This window comes from Hesperophylax consimilis, chromosome 9 (assembly GCF_061612785.1).
Source record: "Hesperophylax consimilis isolate HC1 chromosome 9, BYU_Hcon_1.0, whole genome shotgun sequence".
Classification (NCBI taxonomy): domain Eukaryota; kingdom Metazoa; phylum Arthropoda; class Insecta; order Trichoptera; family Limnephilidae; genus Hesperophylax; species Hesperophylax consimilis.
Genome location: NC_142844.1, coordinates 37804233 through 37823319, shown reverse-complemented (window position 1 = coordinate 37823319; position 19087 = coordinate 37804233). Strand labels below are relative to the sequence as shown.

At 35.0% G+C, this 19087-nt stretch overlaps 1 protein-coding gene across 1 annotated transcript in view; it reads left to right on the top strand.

Moving 5' to 3' along the window:
• The window catches only part of LOC149421315 (lipase member H-A-like), a 51840-nt gene extending 34342 nt beyond the window's left edge, over positions 1-17498 (top strand). The window contains exons 3-7 of the mRNA XM_089635470.1: positions 9071-9323; positions 10048-10196; positions 13033-13250; positions 16321-16486; positions 17297-17498. Of these exons, the coding sequence (XP_089491596.1) occupies positions 9071-9323; positions 10048-10196; positions 13033-13250; positions 16321-16486; positions 17297-17381 (871 nt within the window). The 3' untranslated portion in view covers positions 17382-17498. The remainder of the gene's footprint in view (positions 1-9070; positions 9324-10047; positions 10197-13032; positions 13251-16320; positions 16487-17296) is intronic.
• The last annotated feature ends 1589 nt before the right edge of the window (positions 17499-19087 follow it).

Below are 19087 nucleotides of genomic sequence, written 5' to 3'. Positions count from 1 at the left end.
GTTAACAAGATACATTTCGTTGGTTTTATTAGCACTGCACAAGTTTTTTGCGTATGTAGGACCAATATCACTGAAGAAGTTATTAACATGGTTGGTAATTATATGTGGATCCTCCTCCAATGAGATAGTTTTGTTATTGATTACTAATTTTTTTATGGACACTTGCTCCTTTTGAATATTTATGGCTTCCTTTATAATCTTCCACTGTTGCTTGTTATTACCGTTGACTTTATCCAGTTTCCTTCTGTAATACGTTTGCTTTGTATATTTTATAATTTTTGTACACCAGTTTCTGTATCTCTTATAATAAGCCAGCAGTTGAATATTATTAACCTCTCCTCGACATTTGTTGTGCAGTTTGTCGCGGGTTCTAAGGCATTTGATAATTCCATCATTAATCCAAGGTTTTAAGTATTTGATGTTATGTTTTACACTTTGTACCGACGAGCAACTTTCCACGTGCATTTTTAAACATTTTACGAAGTTTTCAGTAGCTGAATTAACATCTTGCGATGACAGGACTGACTGCCATGATTCTTCTTTTAATTTAGCCTTCAAAAGAATGTTATTTATGATGGTTTTGATTTTTTCATTTTCCTTTGCTATTTTCTTTTGTCTAAAGCTCATAAATCTCAGCAATACCGCATCATGATCTGTTATGTCAGTAGTGAAGACAGCTCCCTGTGGTTCAAATTTAGATTTTACCATAATGTGATCGATGCAACTTGAAGCAGTAGACGAAACTCTTGTAGGTGAAATTATAATAGGCTTTAAGCCGTGAAAAGCCAAAAGTGAGAGGTATTTTTGAGTTTTTATACTGTTCAAATCTAATGTATTAATATTTATATCACCACATAAAATGATTTCCTTATTTTGTATAGATGTAGAATCAAGTAGGACACTCAGTGATTCAAGGAAACTATCTATATGAGTCTGGGACGGAGATCTGTAAATGGCTATTTAACATATATTATTCGATATCTGCATTCTTAAGCAGTTTGCTCCAGGGAAAACAATTTCCTCAACAGTCGCCTGAACATTTTGTTTCACGTAGGCAACTACACCATCGTTTTGCAAATAGTTATTATTTGTATTGTAAACTGTGTATCCTGGGATGCTAGGTATATTGATCAAATTTTTTAGCCAAGCTTCTGTAAAAACTAATACCTCAGGACGATGTTCTATGCCATCAAGCATAGTTAAGGTTTCATCAAAGTTTTTACTTAAACTTCTAATGTTTAAACAAACTAAAGAAAAGTTTGAATGTTTCAAAAAATTTTTGCAAGTAAATGAATCTTTAATAGTTAAATTAGGTTCTGTATTGTCATCCAAATCAATGTTTTTTCCTAAATCGATGTCCATTTTTAATATATTAAATATTGTCGGTGCCTTTTACCATACAACTTCTAAATTCTATTGAGGTCATCTTCGTGTTTTATTTCTTTAATTTTTTTTCCTTCATCTTCTTTCATTAGAATTGATCCATTTTTAAACCAAATATATTTGTATTTTAATTCTCTTCCCTTTAATTTGGCTTTCCAAAGCAGTTCTTTAAAATAAGGAGATAGCGATTCTCCTAGGAATATCATTTTCTCACGGTTTGAGATCACCTTCTTGTTTGCCAATAATTTTGATCTTGTTTCTGGATTTCTAATTTTTAAGAGAATTTTTTTTCGGATGACCTGGTCTTCTGTCATATTGTCTTATTGCTGATGTAATATCCTCTGTACTTATTTGGATATTAGCACTTTTTATTAGGTTTATAGCAGTTACTTTGGGATTTTCATCTGTCTTTTCCTCAATTCCTGTTATTTCAATACAGTTATCGAGGTTCGACTGTTCTAAACAAGCCAGTCTGGTTTCTAGATGTTTAATAATTTTACTTTTATTTGTCAAATCATTTTTTAAGCTTTCGACTTCTCCTTTAACTTCATTCATGGAGTCCAAACGAATTATTATGTCATCATACTTTTGACAAATAAATTCGGTAGTTTTTTGAAATTCAGACATTTTTTTTTTCAATGTTTTCGAGTATTTGGGTTTTGAGTTTCTCCAGTTTTGTGTCTACGAAAGACGCAAATTTAGTAAAAGTATCTTCTTCTGGGCTAGTGTCTTCGGGGGCAGTGTTCATTTTGTTTTTGGATCTTGTAAATGTATTTAGAGTATCTTGTTGTTGAGAGCTTGTTTTTTTGTTCGAACTCATGGTCACCCTTGCAGTAGTTTTGGTAGAAACAATAAGATGCGCAAGCGCCGTCAAAGCGAAACAAGCAAGCCGAATGGCCCGAGTTTTAAAGATGGCGGTGGAGTTGGCCAATCACAATAGATTCACTTATACAGTAAACAGATGTCAACTTCACCGTTACTATTTCGCGATGTTAATAATTTATAAATCACTTGAGTAATTTCGCTTCAACGCGCAAAATTCTTATCACAATTGATGATATTGACTACATGTCTACAACTGATATTAACTGTTATCTTAGGTACCTAATATAATTAGCTCATAGGAGACTTACAGTGCTTAACTATGTGTTACAACCGTCAATGTCTATAAGTTGAATCAATATCGTTTAGTTTGTCACAATTAAAGATAGTTATAACAAAGTTGACTTAAATAATAGATTATTACATATTGATTAATTGTACCCGTGTTTATGAATAAAAGGAGGGGAATTGTGCGATGAGATTAGCAGTCGGTTTAATTAAAAGGTGTTAATTTTACTCCAACTGGTGGTAATTCTTTACCTACAACTGTTACTGTATCTAATAAAGTTTAAAGTTAAATTATATATACAACATCATCAGGAGAGTAAAAATCTATATATAAAGGTAGATTATTACAATATAGCGCCCCTGAGGTGATATCTCACAAAAGCGGCGCTATGCAAATTGTCCAATAAATGAATAAATATAATGTTTACATTTTATTGTGTATACACCGAAGTCAAAAATTAAATATAGATTGCAATTGGGAAAGAAGAAGTGGAAGGAGGGGGGAGGGGTAAGAGTAGGCTGGGTTTATAATAATTAGGAATTACAATATCGTTAGACGGGAAAGACCAGTTGGGTGGGAAAATATTTAAAAGAGAGTTTATAAAAAATTCTTGTTAATTATATCTGCTTTTATATTAACATGTTTCCTCATTTCTAAAATTTCAAAATTATTTATAGTGAAGTATTTTAAGACCTGAAAAAAACAAATAGCATATAACCATAAAACAATATATTCAGAAGACAAATAGCATTTAATAACGGTTATTCTAATAAATTGATAGTTGAAATACTAAATAAAAAAATTAAACATATTCTCTTCAAACGGTCTTTCTAAAGATAGAAATAAACAATGGCGTAGAATTCTGTTTGTGGATAACGATACTTCTAAAATTATATATAAAAACAATCCTGGTACTATTCAACTGGCGTTTTACACTAATAACAATGAAGAAATATATTCTTAATAATAAAGATAGCAAAATTCAAACAAAAAAATCAGGAGTTTAAAAAATCAATTGGGATGATTGTAATTTCTTTTACAAAGGTAGAACCAATAGAAACTTTGAAGTCAGAACTAAAGAATATCGCAGGGCTCTAAATGGAAATAGTGAATCTGAGTTTGCAAATCATCTTTTGAATAATGATCACACTTTCGATAAAAAATTCAGGTCTTAAAATACTTCACTCAGGATATAAAGCACCGCAAATAAATAATTTTGAAATTTTAGAAGTTAGAAAACATGTCAATATAAAATCAGTTATAATTAATAAACAAAAAAATAATAATAATGAAAAATGCCATTACAAAGTGATAAGCTTTCAGAAGAAATCTTCTTATTAAACGCTTGTTAATCATAAGTAGTCAAATATTGTGAGCTGCATATTTAAATATTCGCGCCATTCATTTGGTTCGTTTTTAAACCGCCAGAGGTACGCTCTGTCGGCCATCTATAGCCGCGCGTATCGGCCATTGAAGGAACGCGTGATTTTTTTATAAACGTCAAACATAATCACGTAACTGTGGATAATTTTCATTGTAATGTAATTAATCCAATGGATTATGAACTTTCTAAAACATATTTTCTTCGATATTATCCAAAAATTATATGAGCAGAAACGATGCTTTTGAAGAAATCTCGTATTATTATGAGGCGATCCTATTTTAGTATGAAATCGTGTCTTAATTTTCAAGTTAGCGGAATTTAACCGAAACAGACAATTTAAATTTGACCAATCAGAGGGCCTACATCGTCCAGACGCAAGAGTATTAATACTATCAGATTAATTTTATCACAAATTGAGGTTTGAATGCCATATTTTGGTGACCGGATTACTCATCAAAATGACAATTCAACACACCTTTAAAAGTGATATAAAGTCATGAAAAGTGATGAAACAAGAACTAGGTTAAATGGGTTATGTACGTTAGGTTTTCATGTTAGTTTTTTTTTTTGCTATAACGGTTGTTGATTTATCATGGAATATCATGGAGTTATCATGGAATCATTTTTATACACCTTTAAAAGTAGCTAAAATATAGGTTCAATGATAACTCAACACATTAACATTTTTATACACATATAAAATATGGGTTCCATGTAATATTCATATGTCTGTGGTTCCATGATAATCAACACAATGACATTTTTTATACACCTTTAAAAATAGCTAAAATGTGGATTCCATACAATGATATTATTGTGATGTTGATTATCATGGAACCCATATTTTATCTATTTTTAAATTTGTATAAAAATGTCATTGTGTTGAGTAATCATGGAATCCACATTATAGCTATTTAAGTCTTCTCCACCATACAAATAGGAAGTATGAAAACCTCGTAATGTTATAGTTAGGAAGGTAGTTACCAAATCATTGCATCAAGTACCTAGGTAAATAAATAATAGGAAATAAAAAACAGCGGATCCTTAGAAGCATCACAGCTCATGATTGAAATTACGTTACTTGCTAATCAAGCAGCTGCGTTGACCTATGAATTCTAAACAGGAAAATCTGTGCTAAAGTCTTGACTTTATACCAGAGCTAACGGTTTGAGAGTTTTTTTACTGCTTCAAACAAGTTTTTGTAGATAAACAATACACGCCTTTAAGCAACTTTGATCGGATTGAATGAAAGGTTTTACATAATTTACTGGTGTGATGTTAGATAGTGTAATGTGTAATAATGATTGATCCCGAGTCCATCGTCACGCCCACTCGTGCATGTACAATGTAAAATATTGTGCAATGTATGTTGTAATAATTAATATTGTACAGCACATTTATGAATAATACGCGCATCTTCTGCAATATTATGCGTCTTTGTAATATTTTATGCACGAGGCATACTTTCATACAAATAAACAATAACCCCTTAGGTGCCCTCAGGCCTCTGGCATTTTCTATCAGAAGGTCGGAGAATTTCCGCCGTTTCCGCTTTGCAATAAAATCCAAATAAATGGAATATCCGAAAACTAAAAACTGTTTTTGAAAGGTGACAATGATTAGAAACAAACATATAATATTTTAAATGTTAAAACTTTGAATGTAAATATAAAATAAGTTTTAAAACTGGCTCATCTTACGTCTTTTATAACTAAAATTACTGATTACAAAAAAATTATACATTTTGTTAGACAAATGCTTTTAACACAAACGTTATTAACCTCACTTTTTGAATTCCAAATAAAAATTGAATTATTCACAAATTTCAATTTTTTTTTCAAATTGTGGTCTGAAGCTTTGGTTTGATAGAAGCGTACATTTTATTTCTTCTTTGGTTAACTTCTAGATTTTAATATAAAGCGTTTTGTTTTCTTTTTCTAACAACAAAAATACGGCTTTTAATGCACTCCGGAAGATTAGCTCCATGAATAACCTTTCGGAATACCGAAAACGGGCAAGGGATTGTAAGAGAGTTCTAAATAGAGCTAAGAGCGATCACGACCAGAGAATTGCAAAAAAGCTGGCTGACTGCCCCACTGGTAGCCGTGCTTTCTGGTCACTCGCTAGCTCGATCGGAAGAAATTTCTGCAGAACCACTTTCCCACCTCTGACCAAGCCTGATGGTCGGCTGGCTAACTCGGCCCGCGAGAAAGCTGAATTATTAGGCAAAATTTTCGCGGAAAACTCAACTCTTCAAGATAACGGAGAGACTCCCCCTTCCATTCCGCACTGCGGTTTTCAAATGGAAGAACCGAAGATCCGGAACAGAGAGGTTCTCCGAGTCTTGAACGAGCTGAAAGTCGACAAAGCCAGTGGGCCGGACGGAATACCTGCCTTGGTCCTCAAGAGGTGTTCTGCAGAAATGACTCCAGTGCTCGCGAAATTATTTAGGCTCTCTCTTAAAGGTGGAAAGGTGCCAGATCTTTGGAAAAAGGCAATCGTCCACCCAATCCCAAAAAAGGGGGACCGCTCCGACCCTTCTAACTACCGCCCCATAGCCATCACTTCCATACTCTCGAAGGTATTAGAAAGGGTGGTTAACAACAAATTGCTCACATATCTCGAGAATAACAATATCCTAAGCGATCGGCAATATGGATTTCGTCGAAACCGATCGTGTGGCGATCTACTCGGATATGTGACGCATATTTGGGGGCGGTACATGGAACGTTTTGGTGAAACTCAAACCGTTGGGTTAGATATCTCCAAAGCCTTTGACAGAGTCTGGCACCGGGCGCTTATCAGGAAGTTACCATCGTATGGGATCCACCCAACCCTGCATAGTTGGATTGCAGACTTTCTGAGGGGAAGAACAATTCAAACCGTGGTTGATGGCTCTTCTTCCTCACCGCACCAAATCAATGCGGGGGTGCCACAAGGATCTGTGCTGTCTCCGACGCTGTTTTTATTGCACATCAACGATCTCGTTGAATGTGCACCAATTCACTGCTACGCTGATGACAGCACCGTTCACGTTCACCGTTCACGTTCACCGTTCACCGTTCACGAGGGGTATCTTTTTGACAGGCCCCCTTCCACCTATGATGTCCGAACAGCTCGGGAAGTTTTTAGCAAAAAATTGACCACCACCTCGAGATGGTTCGTGCCTGGGGTAAGGCCAACTTGGTCAGTTTCAACGTCTCAAAAACCCAAGCGTGTCTGATTTCGGCAAAGAGGGAGATCAATGACTGTCTGGTGCAATTTGATGGGAGCACTCTCCCCAATAAAGACTCCATTGAAATGCTTGGAGTTACTATATCAGACCAGCTCAAGTATCGGGGATCCATAGAAGCCCGAGTAAATCAGGCCTCCAAAAAGTTGGGCGTCTTGTACAGGGCTAGGAGATTCTTCAACAGTGACCAGCTGCTGACCCTGTACAAGTCTCAAGTCCGCCCAACTATTGAATTTGGGAGCTACCTTTGGGCTGGTGCCCCAAAATACTTGATAAACCTGCTTGAATCTGTGCAAAGGAGAGCGATCCGTCTGATTGACAATCCGTTGTTAACAGCCCGATTGCCTTCTCTAATGCATAGACGCAATGTAGGCATGCTGTGTCTGTTCTACAGGTATTTCAATGGAGCCTGCTCCAAGGAGCTAGCAGCATTGATTCCTGATGCACCGGTGCACGTGCGCGAAACTCGACGGACATGAACTGAACATCCGTTCACGGTTGACGTTGGCTTCATGAGAACGGGCCGTTTTTACGACTCGTTTTTGTGTAAGTCGGCTTGTATGTGGAACGAGCTACCGGCATCTGTTTTTCCTCCCTCCTATAATCCGAGCCTCTTCAAGGCCCGCATTAACAAATCCCTTCCTACAGCCCCTACCTTATTCCGCCTCACAACGCCGCCCAACCGGGTGGTGACATAGTTCCCCTGTCTGTACACTGCACAGGCAGGGACACTCTTGTGAGGTGTCACATAAAAAAATAAAATTAAAAAAAATCGTTTAAATCATATTTCTCACCATAACAGGAAGGGAGACACAACGATTTCTGTGAGACCAAATGAACTGTTCCCAAAAGCGAACAAATACGAGTGAGAGGATTAGGATATATAATAACTTCTGAACTGAAACCGTAGGTGGTGCTAAATATTTTATAAAAATATGAATAATGTGTGTTTATTTTATCCACGACATATTTCTATATCGATAAATAAAACTGTATTTTCTCAATTTCTCCATTATTTTAAGACCACTTCAAAAAAACATTCAGGGCATTATCAAATTTAATATTTTGTGTTCATGTAAATATTATGATCCGTGAAAAAAATAATTTTCAAGTTGAAAGTATTTATAAAAAAAATATTTGCCTCAAACTTGAAAAATAACGACATAAAAAATTTAAACAAATATTTCTAATGTTCAATTATTAATTAATTAATTCATTTTGATTCCTACTTTATCGCTTGTCTGAATAGTTCCCACCACAATCTGTTAAAAAAAATTAAATGAAAGAAAATCCCTGTTCTAGAGTTCATTGAACCCAAGTTAAACAGAGACACACCACCGAAATTATTATTTTTTTATACACGTATGATATAGTTTACCTTCGCGACATCTACACAAACAATGTTTATTTGCATAGCAACTATATGAAATTGCACTAAAAGCAGTTGTTTTCAGTCATGCTTTAGAATGTATGTTTTTGTAATTTTTTCACTTAACTATTGACTTGCTTACTGTACAGAACCATTATAATATATTTAATAAATTTTAAATTTTTATAAAAGCTTCAATAAACTGCATGTAATTGAAAAATTTCACTGCAGGAAATCCCCTCTGGTGCACAGCTTGACCCCTAAAAGTAATAAAATTAAAAATAATTAACAAATTAAAACACATATTTTTTCAATAAAAACACATAAATTTGTTTTTGACCACTATAGTTTTATTTTCACTCTACCGGTTTCGGAAGAACCCTTCCTTCGTCAGGAGAATATTAAAAACTGTTTTTAATATTCTCTATAGTTTTGAATATTCTCCTGTCGAAGGAAGGGTTCTTCCGAAACCAGTAGAGTGAAAATAAAACTATAGTGGTCAAAAACAAATTTATGTGTTTTATTGTAAATTATGATGAGCCACAAAGTGAATGCTTTTTACAATTACATATTTTTTCTTCTTTCGAATAGAACAACGACCAAAGATTATGTGGACATCCAACTGCGGCGCTCTGAAGAGCTGCTTCAGCAGAAGGAATTCAACCGCAACAACCCCACGGTTATCTACATCCACGGCTTCGAGGAGACGGCGGAGCAGGAGAGCGTGCAGGTGGTGGTCTCCTCGTATCTGGAGACGCGGCCCGACATCAACGTCATCCTGCTGGACTGGTCCAACATGGCTTTTGGAGCCTACTTCATCAACGCTGCACCTAATACCAAATTGGTAAATAATATATTTTTTAGCAATTATCCAAATACTTCTCTGTATGCTATTGTGCAATACAGTGTGTGACAAAATCGATTAAGCGTATGGTGTTGACTTCATCAATAATCCGCTTCCTTAGCTCTGGTAGGGTGTGAGAGTGACATTTAAACACCTTTTCCTTCAGATACCAGTCCCCAAAGAAAGAAATTACAAATGTTTAAATCTAGTGTCCTCACAGGCATGGGGTGGCGATAAGGCAAAAGTTGCAGCGCTGTCCATTGTTGGACTTTTCTGGGCAGGATCTGAATGTTAATTCTTAAACAAATTGCCTGACGTAGCGACACTAAAATTGAGTGCTGTGGGAAAATTATAACACATTTGTAAAAGCGTCCAACTAAATAGCGTAACAAAATATTCAATTTTGTAAACAATCCCGATCTTTTGTTTCCCGATTGGGGATACTCGTATTTAGTTAAATTTTTTAAAAAGGACTAAGTAATTCATAAACATATTTTATTTCGAGGACTAAATAGTGATATCACAGTGCGAGTTGCCAGTATACTGCCAAGATTCGTTTATTGACAAATCACCAAAAGTGGAACGGTCACGCTGCCTCTCGCGCTCTGTGCAAGTTGGTTGTTTGTTCCCCTTTCCCTGATTGGCTCGTCTATTATGTATATACAGTTGAACGCAACTGCAAAACTAGAGACTCGTGAGATAATGTATTTAATTCTTATTTTAGGTAGCTGAAGCAGCAGGAAACGAAGTCAAGAACCTGGTGGAGAAAGGACTGCCCATCGCTAATATACACATTATTGGTCATTCACTGGGCGGACAGTTAGCGGGATTTATTGGCAGAAGTTTACAGAAATCTAACATGAAATTAAAAAGGTATGAGAACTTGTAACACATATTATGTTTATCTCATCAATACATTCCTTCCAGAAACGTTATCAGATAATTTACTCTAATGAGGTCATCTCCTAATTTTTTTTATTTTGATGAAAATGTATTATATTAGAATTAATAACGACATTAATGTTAGTTTTTTAAATATCTCCAACAATGACGAAGTTTTGAGCTTTCAAATTGAACATGTGTAAAATAGATGCAATTATTATGTCTCGTGACATCACACGAGATGGTGCTGCAGTACCGCCACGCATGTGCTGTGATGTCGAACGTTTGCGGCACTATTCTGTATTTTCCAAAAATTCAAAACGTTCTGTCGTCAGTATGCTCTAATTCAAGGCTGCCCAACCCCAGGCCCGCGGGCCATAATGTGGCCCGCGAACGAATTATAAGTGGCCCGCGTGAACCATTTTCAAAAAACCCGCCAATCCGCCAATTTGAAAAAGTGTCGCGGGCCTGCTGTAAAACAAACAATGCCGCTTGCGCGCGGTCACCAGTGTTGCCAACGAAGGCGATTTATCGCCATTTGGTCTACTCAGACCGAGAATCAGCGACGAAAAAATCTAACGTGTTGAACTTACTTTTTAAACAAAAATACACCGGTTTTGATACAGTATCTTTTGCGTCCGAAATGGAATCTAATCTTGTAGCCACCCCCCCCCCCATGGAATTCGAAAAATTGTCGTGGGGAATCACATATGATGTTTTTGGGTGCGCGGAATTTTTTCTCAGCGAAATTCCGTAACAACCCCCCCCCCCATGGATTACAAATATTTGAGCACTCATTTTGATTTTTTTTTGTGAGGAATTATGTTTTATAGAAATTCTCTAACAACCCCCCCCCCCCCATGGAAATAGGAACCGTCAGGTATTCAGTGGCCCGCCAGTGATTCAAAATCGTCAATTTGGCCCAACTGTTAAAAAGGTTGGGCAGCCTTGCTCTAATTCATCCCTCAGGCAATTATGGAAGATATTTTTCACAGATAACAAACAACTGTAGAATCTTTTTTGGAGATATATAACCCGGCCTGACAGAGTCTCATAAAACTTATTCAATCTCATTTCATATTGATTATTAAAAATAATTCTATCAAGGATATGCATCAAATGTTCTGGCTTATCTGGAACTGAAAACAGAGGTCTATTCTTGGTCCAACATTAGAACAACCCTTGGACGCGCATGTCTCCGCCCCTTCTCCCCACTTCTACAAGGACGAGCTTTAACACATTCAGACCCACTATTTTAATAAATTAATTATTTATTTTATTTGTCTACCGACATTTAATTAAAACATTTTATGTATTCAAATAATGATGATGATAGTATTACAATATATATTGTACTTTATTTGGCATCAGATTTATCAAATCGGGTAAGAAATCAATCCAAAGTTGAAAATATCATCATTTCCATTAAAGAAATGTATTAATTTTCCTCAGATGATTCATTTGAAATGTCAAAAGCTAACGAATTATTATTATTGTCCTCGAGTTGATCAACAATGTGATCGATATTCCAAAAAAATTTTTCAATACCAATAATATGTCGAACAAAGTTACTCCAATGCTCTGGCGTAACTTTTTCAATACCTTCTTGCATGAGTCGTCTTACGTCACTTATTTTGAAGAAGGTATTGTTTACTTTGACATGCTGTTTAACCACTGACCACACCGTAAATAAAACCGATCAACACCAACATTCACAAATTTTATACATATATTACCTATCTATATCCTTGAATTATAAAAATGCATTGTTGCAAATGGAATAGTCATACAAATAACACATATATAATGTGTACCTGTCCTTATTTGTTTTTCGTAATTGGTGATAATGAATTTGGACATATCGGCTGAACATCCATTTTATCGCAGGGTGTGAATGGGTTAATTTCTCTAAGCGCGCGCACTTATAACGAAAGCCAAGGACACACTGAATTGTGAGCGGAGACAGGAATCGCAGCCGAGCGATGGTGAAGGAACGTAGCGGGTGGGGGTGGTATGCGCAGAACAAACCTAATTTAGTACGCCAGCAGGATGTTCTTAACTAGGATCGAGAATAGAGCTGAAAAACCGCCGTATGAAATTCCTGTGTCCCGAATGTGAGAGTGGCCTACAACAAATACCTGTCTTGTATAAATTAATTCGAGATCTTCTAGAAGAAGTCAATATATTCAAACAACAGCAAATGCGATGCACTAAGTGAGCTGAGTGATCAGCAATTCCGTGCAAAGAATGTTATGTTAATGTTGATATTCGTGAATGTAACTTGCCAGATCCTGTATAATGAAAGCTATAAGATACAGAAGAATGCTCTAAAGCGATAAGTAGCATCTTCTCCGTCTTTCACCGGATAAAAACTGGCCTCGTCCAATAAAAATAATCCTCCTAATGTAAGGCGAAGCAATATCTGTCCTCAAGAACAAAAATAAACTTAAAAACCTAAACATTATAAAATCAGATCAAACGTCAATACAATGACAATACTTAATTGAACTAAAATGAACTGCACCGAAGAGCAGAAGAGGGAGAAAGTGATTTGACTATCAAATATTTTAAAGGATGCCAAAAAATTATAAATTCCAAAAATATTTAAACAATTACATAGTCGATATCTAGATACTTTATGCGAAAGTATGCTCTCTCACACGGAAATTTGATATTTCTGCACCAATAACCTTATAAAACCAACAATATTAATAACAACTTAATTACTGGTAAATATATTGTGAAATCAGATACGAGCGCATTGCAGAATGCTGACTGCTTATTAAATAATAATAATAATTTTAAAGCATTTTGTTGTGTGTTACAGAATAAGCAGTCTAGACCCAGCATTCCCACAATTTTACCCCAAGGCAATTTTCCGCCACATCTCGGCGCAGGACGCGGAGTTTGTGGATGTGATCCACACGGATGCGGGCAACTATGGAGCCCCCGTGCACACGGGCACTGCGGACTTTTGGCCCAACGGGGGCACGGGCAAGCAGCCCGGATGCCCCCGTTTCGCCCCCATACCACTATCAGACAGAGGTACGTACATAATCGATCAATTTCCATTATAACTTCTAGTTTCTCTCTAAAACCCAGTTGAACTTGAGCAATTTTTAAACATTTAAATTATTGATATCCTGGGGCCAAATATGGCTTTAAAACTTTTTAGAATTGCTACTAGGTGGCGCTAGTGTCATATCATCTCATATTTATAATAATTTCTATTAAATTGCATAGTGCGAAAATATGTTAAAGGTGAAGTGTAAAGTCATCTATAAATACTTCATCGTTAATAATTGGTAAATGATTAATGCAAAAGTATTAATGTTAACATTCATGCGTATGTATTGTAAATGAATTCCACTTTTTTTCTTTATACTGCTATATCTTTAAAATAATACATGTATTTAAATGATTTATTTTTTTACATAGTAGTCACTACACCCTAACTATAAAAGTAATTTCTGAAAAAAGCTTATAGTATAGGATCCCTTAAAGAACGACCGTCACCGAGATGTTTATTTGATGAAACGTATTTTATATTTAATTTAATATGTCAATAAATATATTGCATATCGGTTGCCTAGAAAATTTTAGTCCAGGGTATGATTAATTAATAATTTTAAAAAAAAAATTTTAAACATTGCACCGGTTTGATTATTATAAAAATTCTATACCAATCGAAAGTATGAAACCCATAGAATATGCAAACGTTAGGTTGCCTACTCTTTTCCGGTCACAACTCTCAGGTTGCCATGTATAAACAGGTAAATCGAAAAAGCATTTTGCACCGGTCTGATTATTGAATAAAAATTATATGAAATTAAAGATTATTTCATTATGAACACGATGGTATAAGGTTGCCTGCTAAAAATCAGTCCCGAATTCCGGTTGTCGAATTTTGAAAACTAAAACTTTTTGAAAACTAGCCGGGAATTCTCGTGTGCGACTGAGAGGTCCCAACCAACCATCCCATGCGATAGAAGAGGACAAAGCATAGCAGCTGTCCGTCCATTAAAACAAAGAGAGTGCGCATGCTATTTGTTCTTGAAAATGAAAAGGAAAGCGATAGACTCGTGCAAGGTACCATCTAGTCTAGAGTGCACAGAGTGCCGGAAACGAGTAGGCAACCTAACGTTTGCATATTCTATGAGTTTCATACTTTCGATTGGTATAGAATTTTTATAATAATCAAACCGGTGCAATGTTTAAAATTTTTTTTTTTTTAATTATTAATTAATCATACCCTGGACTAAAATTTGCTAGGCAACCGATATGCAATATATTTATTGACATATTAAATTAAATATAAAATACGTTTCATCAAATAAACATCTCGGTGACGGTCGTTCTTTAAGGGATCTTAGACTATTACTTTGTGTTACAAGTCAGTTTTGGGCCGTTTAGTGATGTTTTATGTGTAAAAAATACATGCATGTACATATTAATAATGATAGATAAAAAAAACGATTTCCGCATCTCCAGAGCCATAAGTCCTTTTTTTTCTAAAAATATGGTTTTGAAAAAGTTTTCATTCGCTTACAATTAATTTACTGTTTAAAAAAACATCTGTTTTGTACATAAAACCTGAAATATACAAAAATGGGTGGATGGAGTAAAAGTGAGTGGTTTATTTATGGAGTAAACCATGTCTCCGAGATATCAGCCACAGAAACAAGGTTTGAATTTAATAGATTACGGAGGTTAGATTTGTTAGAAATAGCACTTTGTCTATTCCACTGAAGTATTTTAACATGTTGATTCTTTTTAAATAAATGATGTGTGGAAATAATAGAAGCAGCGTTGGACGGTGGTTTAGTTTGAGAAGATATTAGGTCAATTAGAAGGATTTGGATTAATGAAAAATCTTAGGAGAGTTTTTCAGAAAGGTTGAGAGAGAGAGTTGAGAACGGATTATAATTGTTTGCACACTCGTTTGTGGCATTTAACAGAGATGAACTATTGGAGTTTAAGGGTAGTGAGATGTGTTCTTGTTGATCGTATCCAGGAGCCGGTTTAGAGATAGGGATTTCGTTTGTGAACTTAGTTGGACGAAAATAAGTTTTTGTAGAGGATGGAAGAGGGTTGGATGAAGAGTTTCCTCAGCAAATGATTTTTTGACAGGCGGGAATAGTTTTAAAACCTACAGAAAAGAAAAGTTCTGAGAGGCCATAGAAAATGTAATATTTTTCGACAAAATTGTTCCGGGCAAGAAGAGTTGATGGCGGATTTTGAGCCTGAGGAGTTGAAACATTTAGATGGGAAGGAAGAAAGACATTGGTCAGCTGATTGGTTTCTCCATATTTTAATCATTTGTGCAGGGATCTGCATGCAGCTTTGACTCCTGGAAGATCAGGGGGAGAAGAATCCTCAAGGCACACAACACTACACTTTTTTTGCCCAGGAAATAGAAAATGATTTTTTTTTTCCTCCACTGCTCATCTCACTAGCGAATTCCTGTGTCGAGATGAGCAGCTTTACAATTATATTTAATCATATAAATATAGTACATGATACATAAATAGATGGATTATATCAAATATGGGGTTTCTAAGGTGATTTATGACAAAAGCTACGATATGGGCACCACTCTCAGCTATTATGGAATTTGTGACCATTTTGTTGAATAGATTTAACGAACCTATAATTTTTATATTTTCACTGAGCGTATTATAATAAAGCAAAGGAGATTTATAAGAAAATCTCCTTTTTCCAAAGGATGTTCCTGTATTCACTGGCTGATACATTAAAGAAGAACCCAATCTAGTGTTGCGCACTCGTTGTGATCTTTTGGCAGTATGTTGCTGAAAAATTTACAGAAAGCCTGTATTATGTACAACTGCCTTACTGACATAATTGTACACTCACTATATAATAACTGTGACGAATACAAAAAACTTTTCTGATACCTTATTTTTTAAATTAATTTTTGTACAACATAAACGCTTTTGGTTCTTGTTTAGGATTATTTTTTTAAGAAACAAAACAAAACAGCCAAATATTATTGTTGCGAGTCCTATTGATGGCTTTGCAGTTTGAAAATAAAAATGTACTTAAGTAGGAGTATATATTTCTTATAGTATAATACAATTGGTTTCATTACTTTCAGCTCTCTGTAGTCATTGGCGATCATGGCGGTTTTGGGCAGAATCAGTCAGAAACCCGATTGCCTTCCCAGCGGTGGCGGCCTCCTCCTACAGAGCCTTCAAGCGAGAGAACTGTACGCCCGGCGCTAACCCTAAATATATTTACATGGGCATTGATGCCGATACCAGGTAACACTATTACTTTTATATTACTTTACTTTATTCTAAGTTCTAAAAATGTTAAAAAAATATACATTCAAATTTTAGGTACCAGGGTGAATTCCTCTCTAATGTCTCTAATGAAACAAATCATTTTGTAACATCAGTAGAATGTGATTATGTATTCCCGTGCTTCAGAAGTCCGGAATATCCAGTAATCTGGCACTATCCGAGACGGGGCCAGACTTATTAAATGCGAGAATACAATCATTGATTATATTATTCGTCCGTACAAAATATTTTTCTAGCGTAGATTTATGAAAAATCAAAATATATTGTAATTATCAGTTTTGTGAAGCAGAAAGTACTTAAAAATATTTACCTCAGGATCACTGCCTTTCAAAAGAAGAAATTTACCTTTTGATTGTTAGTAAACTACAAAATGTACCAAACAATTTAACAAAAGAAATACACATCTCAAATAAAGAATTATGCTAATTTATCAATAAAATAATTTTGGTACCTACTTTTTCGCTCGTCTGAAAAATCAATTCCAATTCTACCAAAATGACACATAATTTGAGTTCCAACTTTCACGTAAAGCCATGTATGTACTCACCTGTGACACAATGCATACTCGGTTGCAGGCACTGTAACCAGGCTATACGCTAGGGCTATTATACATACTTTGCCGCAAGTCGATCGCAAACTTAACGGTGCAGGACAGAAAAAAGAAGAAAAGTACACAATCATGCACATTTGTGTAATCACCAATGTACCTGACACCGACAGCCGAAATTTGTCGTTAATATTTGCCTATCTTTTTTTATTATTTTTCAGTTCAACGGGGGATTTCTACCTGACCACAAATGGAACACCTCCATTTGGAAAAGGATTGAATGGAATTCTTGTACAGAAGAAATAACTTAATGAATCTCAACCGTTGTACCATCATCATCATTATCACTTTCTTCCCATTCATATTGTTAACAATATAATTTAGGTTAGGTAAAAATAAAATAATAAATTAATTTATTTAAAAAATGACATTATTTTATATACATATTTTTTAAGAAAATTTGTTTTTGTTAATAAATTTGTTAAAAACATTATTGTTAATCTAATTTTTGACCTCTCAAAATTTGACTAAAGCCCGCAGTTCACTGAAGTGCCTCTTCATAGACATTTAATACTTGCTATACGCCTGCTTACTGCTTCCATATAAACTAACAGAACTCTGTCAATGGAGCGGCAAGGTTGCGTCGTACATGTGTTGAAATCAATGCCATGGGCTGTTGCTAAATTTGTTCAGATTGTCGAAAAGTAAACCGTGTCTGCAGGAATTCAATCAGAGGATCTCTTAATGCACACATTATCTGACAAATCCAAAAGACAATGAATTGACTCATTAAAAACATTTGAATGGCCTAATCAGGCCGATTCATCAAAGTTTTATTTGAGTTAATTTAGGAAACACACAATTCTGCAAGTGAATTAATTTTACATTCAATGTGTTGAATATAAAATAAACCATTTAGGTTCCATTTAAAATCTTTTTTTATATTTACAGATTAGGATCATTTAATCATCATTCACATCATTTAAGAGATTGGATTGTGAGAGATGTCCATTAAAGACAAAAGAAAAGAGGCCGTAATGGAATTCCACAGTGTTCCGTGCAACGAAATGCAATCCTTTCTAATAGAGCTGGTGAGTCAATAAGGCAGTTCACGATCTTATACAGAAACAGTACATCAATAAATTTTCTCCGTTTGTAAAGAGTTAAACTGATGATTTTCAAATGATTCGATAGGTGTTTCAATTTTTTTGTTAATATTTTCAATTTGCTCAATATAAATTTGGTATTGAGGATTCCAAATGACATATGCAAATTCGAGATTAGGTCAAGAGGTTTATTGAATAGTTTTGTGATGCTTAGAATGAAGGCCATTTGTTTATAGGCTTTTTCTAAGATGTGTTCAATTTGACCTTATAGCAATTTATAGTCACTGAGTTTTTTCTACTCGTCGAAGAGGAACGTGGTTCAGGTGGTAAGTATGGATATTTGGGTGACTTTTACATGAAAATATTAGCGCGTTACATTTATCCAATTAGTTATTAGTTTTTCAATAAGAGGTGTTATTTTGAATAGCCCGCTATTTCGGTAGATGTTACTTTTGAAGCTGTCATTTTTAATTTATATACATAATAAAACAAAAGAAGTGATAAGAAGTGATGTGTAGTTTGTGGCAAGTGTGTGTTTATGTATATAAAATAAATAAAAATTTAATTTAAATACATAATAAAATAACACCTCTTATTGGAAAACCCTATAGTTTTAGCAGCAGGCATATTGAAGCTAATGTCAAACATAAGTTGCTGTAAATAAGAAAGTTTTTTTGAATCCTTTCCTGCAGAATCTTCTTTCTTCTACAGACTAATTAGTCAGTGGCCGAGTTGGCACCGCATTTGGGTTCCTCCCAGCATTCTTCGTTCAATTCCTTGGCTGGCAAAGTCCTCCACCACGACACAAACAATATTTTCCGCTTTCCGTGTGGACAGATTTATTCACAGTAGTAAATCGATTCAATCTTACTTGAATTTATTTGGTCTTGTGAATTGATCATTTTT